Here is a 16,117-nt window from a genome sequence, read left to right on the forward strand (position 1 = left end):
TTTGCTTACGGCGCAAGGAAAGGGGAGGGCAGCTTGACATCCAAGTTTAGCGCCAAGCGTACCCGCGCCCAGGTGGGTCCGAGCCCATGCGTCGGTGAGGGATTGAGGACGTAGGGCGGTGGGTGGGGATAGACCGGAATAATAATAACCCAAGTGGGGTCACGCCAAAGCCGTGGCGCGTGCGTGGACCTCGCCCTCATCTCTTCCGCTCCGTGTCCAATAATTCTTCTACCGCCGCATACCCCCCCCCGCCCCCCCCCCCCCCCCCCCCCCCCCCCCCCCCCCCCCCCGTCTTCCTCCCACCTTCCTGCGCCGCCGCCGTCGTCGGTCGATCTGTGCTGCACCCACCTCTAACCAATCCAATATCGCCGGCGAGGGAAGCAGCAGAAGCAGAAAGAAGAAGCTCCGGCGAGAACCCCCACCTCCGGCCATCGCCCGGGGATAAAGTGGGGTCGGTAGGGGACTCCTAGGGGGAGCAAAAGGGATCGGATATAGAGAGATGAAGCAATTAAATTCTTCTTCGTCCGCCGTCGCCCCTGCTAACGCTCGCACTACTAACCCTAGGTAAGCATCGTCGATCGACGGATCTGTTTTTTTCTGACTGATTGCTCGGCGAAGAGGATCCACCTTGTATATATGTGTATTTTCGATCTGGAAACTTTTTTTTCGTTTCTGTAGTCCTCTCATGTTGGATATGTTGGATGTCAATTATATGTGCTATGAAGATGTGAATTGTTGGGGCTAAAGCAGATTTGAGATCACCAAGTTGATTCTTATATGTATTGTTGACTTTTCAAAATTACAATTTTTTATTCCTCCGACTGCAGTTCTGTTTGATTATGATTACTTGTTAGAGTATCTGAAATCCTTGCGTGTGATACGTGTGGAACACTTTCCATGGGGAAAGTGAGTGGATTTTGTCAGAATTCCGCTGAATTTTACCCTATGCACCTTATTCTGATGTTTACTTGAGTCGTTTACTGCACTGCCATGTGATATGCGAGGGATATGGTCTAAGATAGTACAAGTTTTCTTGCTCCATGTTCAGTTAAATTCATGATTAACTACTAATTTGTGCATGGAAGAGAATAGTTGGTGTTTCAATTCATCACTCAATAGATTATTTCATAACCATGTTATCTGTATGTTAGTACAAGTATCATGTTCCCTCTCCAGCCGCAGACCGTCATGACTAATAATACCAAATATGAAGTAAAAGCTTCTCTGCCTGTCTATATGCTTGCAGCACAACCTAGGCATCGTTGGCAATTGGTTGACTTATTTTGCATGGAAAGACATTATTGCGCCACGACAAAAGAAATGTGCACTTTTATAATCTGTTTGGCCATGCTTAATAATTTAATATGACAGCTGGTGACAGCATTAAGATTGGTTTCTCTAGGTTCTCACGGCAAAATCGATACCATAGTTAATCCTTTTCTGAGTGTCCTGCTGTAATCCAATATTGTTCTGTTGTATATATTTAAAATGCAGCAACAATATATCTTACTGATTTCTGTCGATTTTCCCTTTGCAGGATCATTCTGTCGTTTCTTGTTTCTTATCCGACTCTTTTTCGTTTTATGCCCATCCGTTATGAGGTTGAGCGTCTTCAGAAGCTTCTCTACTAGATTAGTGTAAATAGTAGACTTGTTCGGGTTTAGCTTGGTTGGAAGAATTAGTCTCTGGTTCGTGTTCATTTCTGCTAGCAATAATGGCTACGATGAACGGAAAGGCATTGGGTAAATGTGGAAGGAACATAAATAGTCTCAAGAGAAAGCGGGAGAGCCCCGCTGCATATGATGCTGACGTATTCCGCACCTCTGAATTGCATCAGCACCCTGTCAATGATTCTGCTGTTAGGTTTCATGTTGATCAAGACCGCAAGGCAAAGATCGTGTGCCACTTCAACAAGCAGGTTTTGCAGAGCTATAAGAACTTCATGAGTAGTGCACCACCTAAGCGTATTTTGCTTCGCAAAGGTGCTGTCTGGAAAGACATTCCAGAAAAGATTGTCAAATTGGCCCAAGCCGACTTCAGGGCAAAAAAGACGGTCACAGAAACAGGATATCAGAACCATCTATTTTTGCTGGATTTTGCCCATATGACATTCATAGACACAAAGACAGGTCTTCAGAGGCCTATTGCTTGGATCGATGAAAATGGAAAGCGCTACTTCCCGGAATCATTTATGCAAGATCAGAAATTATTTATCAAGAAAGATTTTGGCAACGGAAATCCTGAGTACATTAGTGTTGAGCCAAATGGGACACGAGAAATGAATAACCAGCTTGGAACATCAGAAAGTTCTGCAGAAAGCTCAAACTTTGATTCAAGTACTGAAGATGTTTCCAGCCCTAAGAGAGCTAGGGCTGAAAAGAATTCCATCATAAAAAATTACTGTGATATGGGAGAAGCTATTGGAGAAAATGAGCCATGCACTTTGCTGCCTACAGTCTGTAACCTACTACCACACCAAGCTAATCCGGGTGAGGTATCACGTGCTCAGCGCACTATTGAAGCCGTGGAGAAGCTGTTGCTGCAGGGGATGGGTTCAGTTATTGAATCCAAGGACATTATTGGAATCTTCAGGACTCCATTATTGGATGACCACAAACAAGTCCGTTACCATATTCACCAAAAGCAAGTACAGGTTACTGGATGTCATCGTGGAAACGCAAATGTCCGTTATGCATGGCTTCCTTGCTCCAAAAGCACTGTGCATGAAATGATGCTGAATGGTGTTTTACAAGTTCATAGGCCGCCCATTAAGTGTGCAGCCTATGGAGAGGGCACCCTCCTTACACCAGCAAATCGTTCTGATGCCTGGTATGTTCTTGATATATCAATTGTTCCATTTATGTCAGGATTTTCCCTTCCCCCTTTCCAAATCGTTGCTGGCACCTAACTCTCGTATCTCATCTATGTTTCTTAGCTGTTCACATTTTCCAAGTTCCGTTATGTTTTCATCTATGTCTCAGATGTTTGCACACTCCTGAGTTCATTACTTTCTCTTTACTGACATGCTATTCAGACGCTTTTAGATCGATGACAGCAACTAATTATTGTTTCATTTTATTATTCTTGTTCCTCACCAAGTTCATTTTCCTTTCCCTAACCGTTGCCAAATTCAATATTTGTATTACTTTCTGCAGTGTGAAATACTCTGATGTTGATGAAAATGGCATTGTCCATATGATGTTGTGCCGTGTTATAATGGGGAACGTAGAAATAGTTCACCCTGGATCTAGTCAGCACCGACCTAGTAGTGACTATTTTGATAGTGGAGTAGATGACCTTAAAAACCCACAACATTACATTGTGTGGGATATGAATATGAATAGGCACATCTATTCTGAGTTTGTAGTCATCGTCAAATTGCCTTCTAAAACCAAAGGTAACTAATCGCAGCTACCGTGTCTTCAGTTTAGTCTATTTGTTTCTTGATCTGTGGCAACCCAAATTGCCTTACTGGTAAGCATTTTCTGTGTCAGATTCCTTCGTTACGCAAGAAGACTGTCAGAATTCATCTGATCTGTCACTGGTGTTGAATTCTAGTTCACCCGACTGTATTTCAGAGGTAAGATGCTTTACATGGAGTATTAACAAGATAGTACTGTAACACTAGAGTCAACTCCTGTTGCTAACTTGATATACAGACGAGTTCCACTGTTGGAGCAGCAAGAGTGCAGTAATTCAGATTTTGTGATTTGACTCAATAATTGACTTGTGATTGCGTTATTGAGATTATAACTTGGAGCTGATTATATTCGTTATCTATGATAGAAACCTCCAAATATGATAAGTTTCCCTGTGAAACCATGCTATTTTAGTCATGTTGGAGTTGGTTAAAGCACCACTTAACAACTTCCTTTTATATACATAAAACAGGAGATGAACCTGGAGGCACCTCCAGCATTGGGAGGTGGATGTGCAGCCCCCATGCTAGGAGATTCGATGGAAAAGGCTCCAAGCTCACCTTGGATGCCTTTCTCCATGTTGTTTGCAGCGATCTCTACTAAAGTGTCTCCTGAGAATATGGACATGGTTATTAGTTGCTATGAAGAGTTTAAGGTCTGATACATTTTTTTCTCTCTCCTTTGACTGAAGTCACCTTCCCTTCTGTTGTATCCAAAATCACTTGTATTTGTATGATTGTTTATTTGCCAGATCAAGAAAATAAGCCGAGGTGAACTTGTAAAGAAGCTGAGGCATGTAGTTGGTGATAGAGTGCTAATATCGACGATAATGCGTCTCCAAGATAAGGTGTGAATTGTTCTACTTGTACCTTGCTGATACAGTTCTCTTGGATTCTTTCTGAAAGCCTGAAATCCTTTTAGCCGTAAGGTGTGTCAGCTGGTGGGGTTCCGGGATGGACCGCCAGTCCGCCACGCACCAAACTTCTGAAGGCTGTCTTTTGCTGTGAACAAGCTACTTTTCAAGAGCATCAGAACAGCAGTGGTTTGATAACCTGTTTTTTTCAACTGTTTTCTGAGGAAATCCTTTTGTTTTTGTGTCTTTTTGGCTGCAGTTACCTCCAGTGGAGAGGCGTGAGGCACTGGACGCATCAGCAGCGAAGATGGTGGCGAGGAGAGGAATGCAGAAGGGAGGAACCAGCCGACTTGTTGACATAAAGCCATGTGGGAAGCATCAACTATGAAGCCTTTTGCGTCAGTCTTTGTATGGCGGCTGCTGTTTGTTCTTTCTGTGTCGTAGGAGTCTATGTTGGCGAGGAAATTGTATCTGGTGTTTTTTCATTTCAAATTAAACTATGCATGCAGCTGACGAGCTTTTTGAACCATTGGAATGGTTCGTCAGTGAAAAGGGCTCCTTTTACCTCTTCCAGTTTGCCTTTCTAAGATAGCAGAGTTGAGCATTGTTAATTAATGTTGGTCTTATTTATATATAGAATAATATGATATACTATGTTTTTGAGTTTGTCTCTCGCTGCCTGTCGTTTGTGTATTCTGCACCCGTGGTAGCCGCCAAGAGTTAGTCCGTCGAGTTCATTTTATGCATCAGCCAACAGATTACAAGTCCCTCTCTTATATTTATTAAATTACACCCAAGAACAGAGTCCGGGCTAACTAAAACGGTGATGCAGAGAATTCTTGTTATCATTGTGCACGGTTCGATTACAACTGCGCGGAGGCAGAGGATGGTTCAGATGTTGGTTGGTGGGGCGTCGGATTCAGGGTCCCAGCCTGGAGGCTCGATGTTGGGCCAATCGCCTCTGCAACCTAGCCTGATGTAGAGGCTCTTCTTCCCTGTTCGTTCCCCCATCAAATAACACAACACAAACAAGCATGACATCAGTACTGCACAATGTGGGCCTGCATCTTGATGTTATTAGCAAGCTCATGCTCGTGGAAGGTAACTGCTGATCTTTCGCAGCCCAGCGATCATCTGGTGAATGCATTATGCATACATACCTGCCAGCTTCTTGTCTGCTAAGGTTAGCTGCTTGAGGGCGACGAGGCAGCCCTGCGCAACAGCTCGCGTGTACTCCGGGTCCCACCCGCCAAGCTTCACCACCACGTCCGCCTTCGCGTAAGAAACGCTTCCACTGCTCACGCTTTTTCGGGCTTCTTCTCTCGCAGCAGCTTCGTCTGTTTGTTGGATAACACCATACACGAACAGCCTCTCAAGGTAAGGTAATGCGGTGAAATCTCCAGACCAATGTGAGGAAATGGTTTGAGAGTCTCTTACCACTTGCGTTGGACACCGATAGCCAAACCGTGAACCCAGAATGAAGGTACTGCCATCGGTCGAATCTGCTGGCTGCTCCTTGCTTGCCCCCCAGAGTTGCAACTACAGTGCGGACATGGCTGCAACGGATACATATCTTGTATCAGAATCAGCAGCTATGGGCTATGGCTACAGAAAGCAGGCTCGGGTGAAAAAAAAAACCAACCTGCTAAGGCTTTCCAAGACAACTGATTCTGCTTCAGCTACCGTGTCCACTCCTTCGGAAGCCACCCCTACAAGTGCAGCGTCGTGTTATTCAGTGACAATAATGTTGACCGTATATGACTAGATCAATGCTGGATTTTAGTCAAATATGATAGCCCAGATATCACATCATGTTATCAATAAAATGCCATTAGGCAGAAAATCATACATGTATCAATCGATTTTTGAGTGGCGCTCTCTAACAGCTCACTTGTGCAAACCGGAAGGTACCTGCAACGCCATGAAATATGGAGACAGATTCATGAGTAGATTATCCGACATAAAGTTTGCCAATTCATACTTTGCATGTTCTGAAAATATTCAGCCTAGAATGCAATCTGCACAGCATGGTATCTAACTGGAAAGCAATCGAATGAAAGAAAGGAATAAGAAGCACTCACCCAATGCCCTCAGCTATCTCTTTAGCAACTGCCTCATTAATGTCTGTGGAATCACCAACAATGTGGACACTGATCCCTGTCAATAACTGGGTGATCCCAGATGTAAGGGATTCCCAGGATTCATCTATATCAGGCCATTTCAACTCTTGCTCTACTTTCTTCATATTCACCACCAATTGGTCCTCATCGATGAACCTGTGACGTAGAGTGAGCAAATAAATACGTCCTCGCAAGTAAGAGTGCGATACTAGATGATCGATGCATACCATATGGTCTCGGAAGACTTAATCCTATCAAACAGTGTTTGGACATTCATCAAAGTCCTCAGTGTCCCATCAGACTTGGCTCTGATCAGTAGAGATGTATCATTGACGTCAACAAAAACATCTCTCGAACTCTCTATCCCAAGCTTTTGGATGTCCAGTCTCAGCTCAACCTCTCCGTTTCCATCAGTGAACTATACAGACAATACAAGGTGATTTTTTTTTGTCATGAATTAACAGTAGTAAGTTATTCATAGCAAATTAAACAACAAATATGATTATCATTATTCTTCTATCTGATTTGATTGTATTCGGCACTTGTTTTCCCTGTGGTTTAAACTTACTTATATGCGCATGGAGAGGAACAGTAAAGCAGTATGGGATGGGAGTTTGCTCTGAACCTGTTTCAGAAACACGGAGTAATCAACCATAGGAGAGCATGGTTAACTTCCATGCTGCTAACGATAATGATTGCACTAGCATTCCCCGTTGTCTTTTGATCGCTTCTAGTAATCACGATTGCCCAATCAGTATGCGTAATTTTGTTTCGGTCGTGGACAGCTAAACCCGTAGGAATTACTACATTACCATTCTATCAAGAGCTGGATTAGTTGTAACACTCGTTGACAGCACATAATATTATGCAGAGTCAACTACTCCAGTAAACAACGGTAATGGGAAGAAAGCGGTGCTCAAGCTTTTGCAGACACTAGTGTTGGTACACGACGAATTAAATGAGCAACGGAGAGTAAGCGAGGTGACATAATCTGGTGCGTCAGATTGCAGGCAGAGTACTTACGGGCATGAGCACCAGGTAGCTAAGCAATCCCCGATAAGAAACTACTAGTACTTGCCTCGTAGTCCTTGGACGGGGCGGCCGACGCGGACACGGAGGCTCGTGGGCGGAGGCGACTCGCCGACGGCGCGGCGGCGGCCGAGAGTGATCGAAACCGACGAAACTGGGTACCAGGGAGCCGAGGGAGATGAGAGCTTGGGAGGGTGTTGCGGCCCCGGCGGTGAGGGTCTGGCTTGGTGGGGAAGGAGCAGGGAACGGAGGAGCAAGCAGCCATGTTTGCTGCTGCCGCTGGCCCTATCCTCATTATTGGACAGTGGAGTGGAACCCTGAAGAAGTGAACAGCTCCAGCGTCTGCCTCTGCTGCCTGCCAAAGTGCGCGCGTGTGTTGGGTTGGGCCTTGTATTTAGGCCCAAAGCTTAGTTGTCTTCCTGTCGCGACATCCTCGAGTCCAAACCCAATCTCATCGCTGTCGAGGGCTGTTGTCACTTGGTTTGGCAGGCGGGTCGGAACGGTTAGACCGAATTTTTTACTATTTGACCTTTTTTTCGAAAGTTTCTCTCAAATAGACCTTTAGCGGAAAGAATTTTGAAAATTGACTCTTGGCTCGGCGCCAGAGTGACTGGCGCCGAGCTCGGTGCCACGGTCACTGGCGCCGAGCTCCTGGGTACGGGGAAATGGCCTGCCAGGGGCTCGGCGCCGTAGATCTTGGCGCCGAGCCCCTAAATATCTACCGCCCCATTTCTTCTTCTCCATCTCGCCCTAGCTGCCCCTGCCCGCGCTGTCGCCGCTCCACCGCCGCGCCCGCCCGAGCCACCGCGCCACGCCGCGCCGCGCGCGCCTGCCCGCGCCGCTACTACTCCGCCTGCCCGCGCCGCTGCTGCTCCGGCGGCCGAGCCCGCGCCCTCGCCGCGCCGCGCCGCCGCCGCCGCTCCCTCGCCCAAGCCCGCACCGCGCCGCCGTGCCCTCGCGCTGTTGTCCGTTGGTTGGCTGCAGCGCCGAGCCGCCACACCCTCCACCGCCATCCTCGCCTTTGTCTCCACCGGCGGCCTCGGCCTCGCCCCGCCTTGCCCCCTCCACCGCCAGCCTCGCCCCGCCTTGCCGACGTCCACCGTCGCCCTCGCCTCGCCCCGCCTCCCGCGCCCGTCGAGCCGGTCTCACCACGCGGAGCGCCGGGCACCCCGCGACCGCCGCGCGCCACCTCTGTCGTTGGCCGCGCCACCACAGGCCCGGATCTTCGCCTTGACCTACGCCCATCGTCCGTCGACCCGGAAAGGTAAAAATATAAATATGTAATGTACCTATTTAGTTGGTGTTTGTTATTTACTAGTTATACTGTGATGACTTAGTTAGTTGATTTAGTGAGATATATATGTAGATAGACAGAAACATAGATACATTGGTAAATAGATATAGTTAGATAGCTACTTAGATATGTAGTTATATTTATAGTTAACTACATATGATCTAGCTATTTAGTGAGTACACTATAAATATATACGTAGTTATTATCATGATTACTTAGTTTGTAGTTAGAAAGTACTTGTTAGGTACTATTTATCGTCTAATTTGGACTAAAGGACATGTGTTTCGTTACGTTTTTTAAATAGATGGACAACCTAGTGACCATATATCATGGAGTCACGGTTGAAAGCGATCGTTATGGATATGTTGAGTTTCTTGACATGCAAAGCGTGCCTGTGCTATTCAATGATAGGCCTTCATTTAGTGATATGGTTGCAAGGGCTCGGGAGGAGCTGCATTGCTTTGGAGATGATGACATTGCAGTTGATGGTGTACTGCACCTAGGTTGTCCTCTAAACATCTTCAGGCGAATGATCTCAATTAGTTGTGCGGATCAGTGGGACAACTATGTGAGATTGGCTATGAAGAGCCAGCTGCAATGTTTGGACGTGGTTGTTCGTCGGGTGTTAGTTGATCCAATCCCTCATGGGTTTACCCCAGCAATGGATCATCCGGCACACATCGACCCTCCCGTTCTGGAACCTTACCTACATGTGCAGATTGCGCCTACGGTTCCTGATGCTTAATCTGCCCCCAATGCGTTATTTGGAGATGGTTGTCATACTCATGTTTTCATGGCAGATCCTCCTTATGAGATCCCTTTGACACAGAATCATCCGAGTAAGTGTCTTAACCGCATGGTTTTTGGGAGCTTATCCCATTCCTTACATCTATTTCTTTTATTCTTTCCTCATTTCTGTAATGACGTTGCAGGAGACATTCCTGAGAATATGGATGTGCCCCATGTTGTTGCGCAAGTGCACTTTGGATATGGATTTCGTGGCTCTAATAATGTTGAAATTATGAATGATTCGGAGCCATATGAGATGGCTAGGGCTCTTGATTCTGATGATGATCGTCCTGTTGAAGAGCTGACGGAGAGTGATGTTGAGATGATGAGGCGTATCTTTCCCGACCGTCGTGATCCTAGAGCTCATGAGTTTAGTGATCTTGCTCATTCCAATCTGACGTTTGCAGAAGGACGTGATGATGAGCTCCTAGAAGCTCCTGAGGTCGGTCCTAACATGGTAATTGAGGAGGAGAGGGTGTTCAATGACCTCTCTGCTTTGAAGAGGTGGTTGCAGGCTTTTGCAGTGATACGAAAGAGGCCTTACAGGGTATTGCATTCATATGTGGAGCATCGTTACACAGTTATGTGTGACAAGGAACGCTGCCCATGGAGGGTTTGTGCAAGGAAGCAACAGGTGACCGGAAAATGAAAGATCACAAAAATTGTTGGGCCACACAATTGTGCTGACCATGAGCTGACACTGAGGCATCAGCAGTTGACATCTACCCTCATTGCCAAGCGGTTGATGGGAATTTTGCAGGGAGAACCCAACACAATTATCAGGACCGTTAAGGCGTTGTATGGAGGATATGTGATAACTTATGGTAAAGCATAGAAGGCTAAGCAGCGAGCGTGGAAGATGATATATAGGGACTAGGAGGATGGGTATGAGCAGCTGCCAGTTCTTTTCAATGCAACCAAAGCGGTGAATCCAGGCATGCACTATGAGTACATCCCAAAACCTATTGCATAGAAGGATGGGAGACAGATATTTTTCCGTGCCTTCTGGTGCTTTCCTCAGTGTGTCGAGGCCTTTAGGCACTGTCGTCTCGTCTTCTCCATTGATGGTACGTTCTTGATTGGCAAATACCAGGGCACACTTCTTATAGCCATATCCTATGACGCGAACAACAAGTTGGTTCCTTTGGCATTTGCTTTGGTTGAGAAGGAGAACAATGACAGTTGGGGATGGTTCTTGAGACTAGTTCGGATACACGTTGTTGCCCCTAGCAGGGAGGTTGGCGTCATATCTGATAGGCATCAGGGCATACTTAATGTCATGCGAGAGCAGTTAGAGGGGTATGCACCTTTGCACCATCGTTGGTGTACTCGACACCTTGCCGAGAATCTACTACGGAAGGACGGTGTCAAGAAAAACTTTGATTTGTTCCAGGAGGCTGCTCGACAGCTTGAGGACAAGTACTTTAGGGAAAAGTTGGAGCAGGTCAGAACCACATCAAATGCAGAAGGTAGACAATGGCTCATAGGTTTGATGAGGGATTTGGAGAAATGGATGAGAGCTCATGACGACGGTGGCTGGAGGTATGAGTTTCAGTGCAGCAACATGGTAGAGTCATTCAATAAGTTGCTATTGGGGATACGTGGTATGCACGTGAATACAATTGTTCAATTCACCTTCTATAAGCTTGTTGCCTGGTTCAACGATAGACACGCCCATGCATTGCAGTTGAGGAGTGATGGAGAGATATGGGCTCCGAAACCAAAGGCACACCTAGAGAAGGCAAGAGAAAGGGCTAGCACACATGAGGTTGCATGCTTTGACCATGCCACAGGGACTTATCAGGTTGAGCATAGGGGCGGTACAACGTCCGACGGCGAGGTCTGAGAGTCGAGGATACATGTGGTTGTCCTCTAAGATTTCAAGTGCACTTGTGGTAAACCAAGGCAATACCACTTTGTATGTTCGCATTTGGTGGCAGCAGCTAGGCATCGCAACTACAATATCGAGAGGAGGATACCTCACGAGTTCAGTGTCAACATGCTTGTGAACACATGGAGCCCCCGCTTCGTGCCTTTCTGGGACCCTAGAGAGTGGCCTCCATATGATGGGCCAAACTACATTGTGGATCTAGCTTACCGTTGGAACAGGCGTGGATCAAGGCAGAGGACGAGGCATAGGATGGTTATGGATCAGATACCTGGAAGAACTAGGCGTGGGAGAGGAACTCCATTTGTTACTGATCCCGAGCAGTACGAGTGCGGCAAGTGCGGTAGACTTGACCACAACTCACGAAGTTGCCATTGGCAGATTAGTGAGGTAGGACTATTGGTTTATAGTATTATTTTATATTTGTCTTATCATATATTTAATTATGTATGTCTCAATTTATGCTTGTATTTGTGTCAATTACTTATACATTTATAAGTTCATGTTTCATTGTGCATTGCAATTCTAATTCATTCACTTTTTTTGTAGGATGGAGCAATTCCACCTGCTCGACCCGACGTACGAGGAGACCCACTGAGGACGTCTCGTTGCGCTGGGGCAGGTAATAATCTATAAGTTTTATTCGTACATGTGTTCGTGAAGTAACATGTGACTATGTTATATTCGATGCAGGACCTTCCGCACCTTCGTTCTAGGACCCATAGTGGGTTCTTGGACATTCGGTACCACGATAGGTACACTCCTTTCCTGCAAAGAGCTAGCCTGGATGTCATCTCCTTTTAGGTTCGTCGTGGGTTGCCCAAGTTCAACTCAGCGGCGATAACTGTGTTGGTAGATAGGTATTAAAGTGAATCATTGCCTCCATTCATGGCCATTTGTTCATGCAATTGACTTTTTGACAAGTAATCTTGCTTGGTCTTAAATATAGGTGGCGGTCGGAGACTCATAGCTTCCACCTACCTTTCGGGGAGATGACAGTCTCGCTTCAGGACTGTCACAAGATGCTAGGCCTAAGGATTCATGGGAACCCAGTCACCGGGCAGTGCAGGTCAGAGGGCTGGAGAGCATGAGTGGAGGCCTTCCTTGGGCGTGACCTTGGCGAGCAAGGGGCTCGCACTTCTAGAGTTCCCATCTCATGGCTACGTACAGAGTTCGCACAGTGCCCCGAGGAGACAGATGAGGAGACGGTTGGGTACTACTACCGGGCGTGGATCCTACACCTTTTTGCTTGCGTTCTCTTTCCCGACGCGACGTGTGACAATGCATCTTGGATGTGGATCCACTGCCTCAGTGACTAGGACCAGGCGGGTCAGTATAGCTGGGGCTCTGCAGTCTTGTGTTTTCTATACCGATAGCTGTGCGAGGGGTGTCGTCGGTCTACGGCGAACCCGTCACTTGGTGGATGCGTGTACCTGTTACAGCTGTGGATGTGGGCTCATTTTCCAGTTGGTCGTCCAGAGGTACTGGCTTGTTGTGAGTGGTTCCAAGGTCAGCCTCCAAGTCGCCAGCCGACGTGGGCGTACCTTTGGGACCAGGTTAGGGTTTCGCACACGAGGATAGACCAAGTGTACATTGAGTACACGAACAAGCTAGATTCACTGACGGCGTCTAGTGTAAGTAAATTTTATTTTCTATGCTACTTTTAAAAGGATTAGTATACCATCTAACATCTTATTTGGACATGTTGCAGGTGGAGTGGGAGCCGTATGGTGGAGAGGACGCACTTCCTTTTCAGCTGAGCAACGTCTGTGGGGCCAACGACTACTTCTATAGGATGAGGTGCCCTCTAATCTGCTTCTATGCTGTCGAGTACCACCTGCCAGATAGGGTTGCACGCCAATTTTGAGTGAGACAGCTTTGGCCTATGCCTCTGTTCTCGACTGGCGTTGACTTACACAAGTAAGTGTTTTGATATTTCAAATGTCTCATGATGATGGTCCATTTCTTATAATATGGTGCCACGTACGTGGATTAATGTAACGATGACATACGTGCAGGTTGGATCGTCAGAGGAACAAGAAGATTTTTGACTGGGAGAGGCACCACCAGTCCTACATTGAGGAATGGGAGGAGATGCACGACAACCTGGACGACAACAACGAGCCGCACATGAACCATGAGTTCAGGCGGTACCAAGCTTGGTACCAGCGTTTGACAAGGTGCAGGCTCAGGCTACAGTGGACCGAAACTGACTACGCCGACATCGAGTCCTCCGACGATGAAGACACGACGTACGACCGGTCCACTCGTGCAGGAAGGTAGGTGGAGGTAGGACCGATCTTGGACAGAGTGGTAAGCCAATCGCCTTATTTTGTTACGTTGAGTTACATAACAATACATTAGGCGTTCTTGGACCGACATTAGGAGTTATCTATTGTAGTTATTGCAACCTTCGAGCCGTATAACCCTTATAATAAGTTACATTCTTGTACAAAAGAAAACAAAACTAAATGCTATCTGTTCAGAAGTCTTATTATTGAAAACTTTGTTGCAGGGCAATACACTGAGAAGCTCAGTTGAAGAGATCGAGCACGTTCGGCCGAGAGTCAATGATGACTACATACTTAGCTTCCTAGATGTAAGATTAAAAATATTCTTTCAAACAAATCATTAATATGTTATATTATTTCAGTTAACATAGTTTTGTACAACAGAGGCTATCACGTCGTCTACACCGTGCGGCTGGTCGTTGTGGTTGCAGAACAAACACGACGCATGACGTGTATGATCCTTCCGCAGGAAGATGAGCCTTGGGTTCCTCTAGTCAAGAAGCTACAGGGGATAGGGACGAGGACGAGGAGGCCGTCGACGACGATGACATGGACAAGAGGCATGATGAGCTTGGGCCCTCTCAGCTCCATGACGCTCCATCGACTCATCCTACACCGCCTCTAGGCACTAGGCGATGCCGTCCGCGTGACCCTTACACTCCAGGCACCAGTGCTCTGGGTCACAAGGGTAGGGGCAAGAGTAGGAGACAGTGAGGGACATGGTAGGTGTTACTATGAACTATTGTGAATTTTGTATTTACTTTTCTTTAACTATTCGGGACTGTATGGACATTGTGGACTATTTGGACTTTGCATGACATATTATGTTGGTTGTGATATTCGTTGTGGTTGCATTATGCTTGTTGGATGATTAAATGTTTAGAATATATATTGATGTCTCTGTTTGTAACTGTGGATGCTCCTAATACAAGACAGTATCTTGCGAATTTTTGCGTGAACCTTTAATCATACTACACTTGTACAAAGGCACAAATGTAGTACATAGATTAACTATAAATTTATTACGTGTATAATCTAGGAATATTTGTACATACACTGTGTAGAAGAATCTAGGATTACCAAGCAACAGTGAATGAATCTATGCTTTTCAGATAATAAACATAGACTTTTCAGATACACGGACATCATCGAATTATCACATCACTGATATAGACTTTTCAGATACACGGACAACATGCAAGGAAGCACAACTAAACTCTATCTCCACCATCCATCTTATGACTGTTTGATCCAAGGGCTGAGGTGAAGAGGCACACGGATCGCTGACATGGCACATTGACAGGCCTCCATTCCTCCTCTCAACCTATAAATAACCACTCACTCCCTCTCATTCACACAAACAACAAGGAAGAAGAACACTCCTTAGCATTTGCTTTCGTTGTAGTACCAATGTCTAGAGGGTCGTCCAGAGGGAGAGGAAAGGGGAAGAAAACTACCTGGGGGTGGGAGGGTCCTCTTGGTCCTGATTTCTTTGAGGAAGCTCTTTATGAGAGGTTCCCAGTTGAGAGCAAAAGTGATTTCACCAAAGAGGCACCACTAAGAGGATACGATGAAAGGAAAGAAGAGTGGCCAAAATGCATGCATGGTGAGGACTGCCTAGTGTAGATGTTCACTGAGGGAATAGATGGAGGTCGTCGTTTCTTCAAATGCCCACGAGCATGGGTAATTGCTATTACTATTTGTTTCTTCAATATGTTTGTCTTGTATATCACTTACACGACATACTTTTTGTAGTCTTCCTTGGCCGATGAAAACTGTGGGTTCAGTAGGTGGGTCGATCCTCGACCTATTTATCCGTATGTGGAGTATATCTACTATCTACAAGACCGTATCTTCGATCTAGAAAGGGAAGTTAGCAGCGGTTACAAGGACGATGAACAGGACGACAACAACAATGGTACCGATTCATAGGAGACACTCTGCAATGATCCATATTGCACCTGCCCTAACCACAAGAAAAAGGGGCCTCCCCCGTCACCCCCACCACCACCAACAACAACAACGGGAGGCTACTATGGAGAAGGTGCAACATAATTTGCTATGTGGCCACACTACTAGGATGACTTTATCTTTTTCACATGTACCCAGGTTTAATTACCTAAGGCATGTTAGGTTTAATTACCGAAGACATGGTTTAATTACCTAAGGCATGTTAGGTTTAGTCAAAGAAAACTCTGTACCCAGGTTCGGTACATGTAGTCACATGCCATTTAATGTGTTTCGTGTGTTGATTTCTATAATGCCGTATGTCGTTAACTGTATTTTGCAGCACGTGTTCAAATGGAAATACGTCCGTATCATTAAGCGGAATATTAAGACCATTGATAATGAAAACAACCACATAATGAAAAGTTTGATACTATGCCACATTACACAACATATTAATACTACAACTAAGTGCAGACAATAGACA

At 46.0% G+C, this 16,117-nt stretch overlaps 2 protein-coding genes and 1 long non-coding RNA gene across 5 annotated transcripts; 2 read left to right on the forward strand and 1 right to left on the reverse strand.

Moving 5' to 3' along the window:
• Positions 1-282: 282 nt before the first annotated feature.
• Positions 283-4,926, forward strand: LOC136539401 (inactive poly [ADP-ribose] polymerase RCD1-like). 2 transcript variants are annotated; one of them, XM_066531359.1, is made up of 7 exons: positions 283-564; positions 1,538-2,829; positions 3,156-3,397; positions 3,495-3,580; positions 3,892-4,074; positions 4,171-4,266; positions 4,532-4,926. In XM_066531359.1, exons 2-7 carry the CDS (start codon positions 1,715-1,717, stop codon positions 4,658-4,660), a joined length of 1,851 nt encoding a protein of 616 aa, XP_066387456.1. In that variant the 5' UTR covers positions 283-564; positions 1,538-1,714; the 3' UTR covers positions 4,661-4,926. The 2 variants fall into 2 exon arrangements, with proteins under 2 accessions (XP_066387456.1, XP_066387463.1); XM_066531366.1 differs by lacking the exon at positions 4,532-4,926 and adding an exon at positions 4,341-4,525.
• Positions 4,927-5,028: 102 nt separating this feature from the next.
• Positions 5,029-7,917, reverse strand: LOC136539418 (probable inactive shikimate kinase like 2, chloroplastic). Its single transcript, XM_066531374.1, has 8 exons — positions 7,471-7,917; positions 6,620-6,810; positions 6,354-6,548; positions 6,122-6,183; positions 5,915-5,981; positions 5,710-5,828; positions 5,433-5,609; positions 5,029-5,267 (listed from the first exon to the last, which is right to left on the reverse strand). The coding sequence occupies exons 1-8, from the start codon at positions 7,714-7,716 to the stop codon at positions 5,164-5,166; spliced, it is 1,161 nt and encodes a 386-aa protein (XP_066387471.1). The 5' UTR covers positions 7,717-7,917; the 3' UTR covers positions 5,029-5,163.
• On the forward strand, positions 6,691-15,911 carry LOC136539428 (uncharacterized). Of its 2 annotated transcripts, XR_010779658.1 has the most exons (6): positions 6,691-6,828; positions 11,942-13,026; positions 13,104-13,312; positions 13,411-13,705; positions 13,908-13,991; positions 14,068-15,911. It is a non-coding gene; the product is annotated as an uncharacterized lncRNA (long non-coding RNA). The 2 variants fall into 2 exon arrangements; XR_010779656.1 differs by having other exon boundaries at positions 13,411-13,991.
• The last annotated feature ends 206 nt before the right edge of the window (positions 15,912-16,117 follow it).

Source organism: Miscanthus floridulus, chromosome 1 (assembly GCF_019320115.1).
Source record: "Miscanthus floridulus cultivar M001 chromosome 1, ASM1932011v1, whole genome shotgun sequence".
Classification (NCBI taxonomy): Eukaryota; Viridiplantae; Streptophyta; class Magnoliopsida; order Poales; family Poaceae; genus Miscanthus; species Miscanthus floridulus.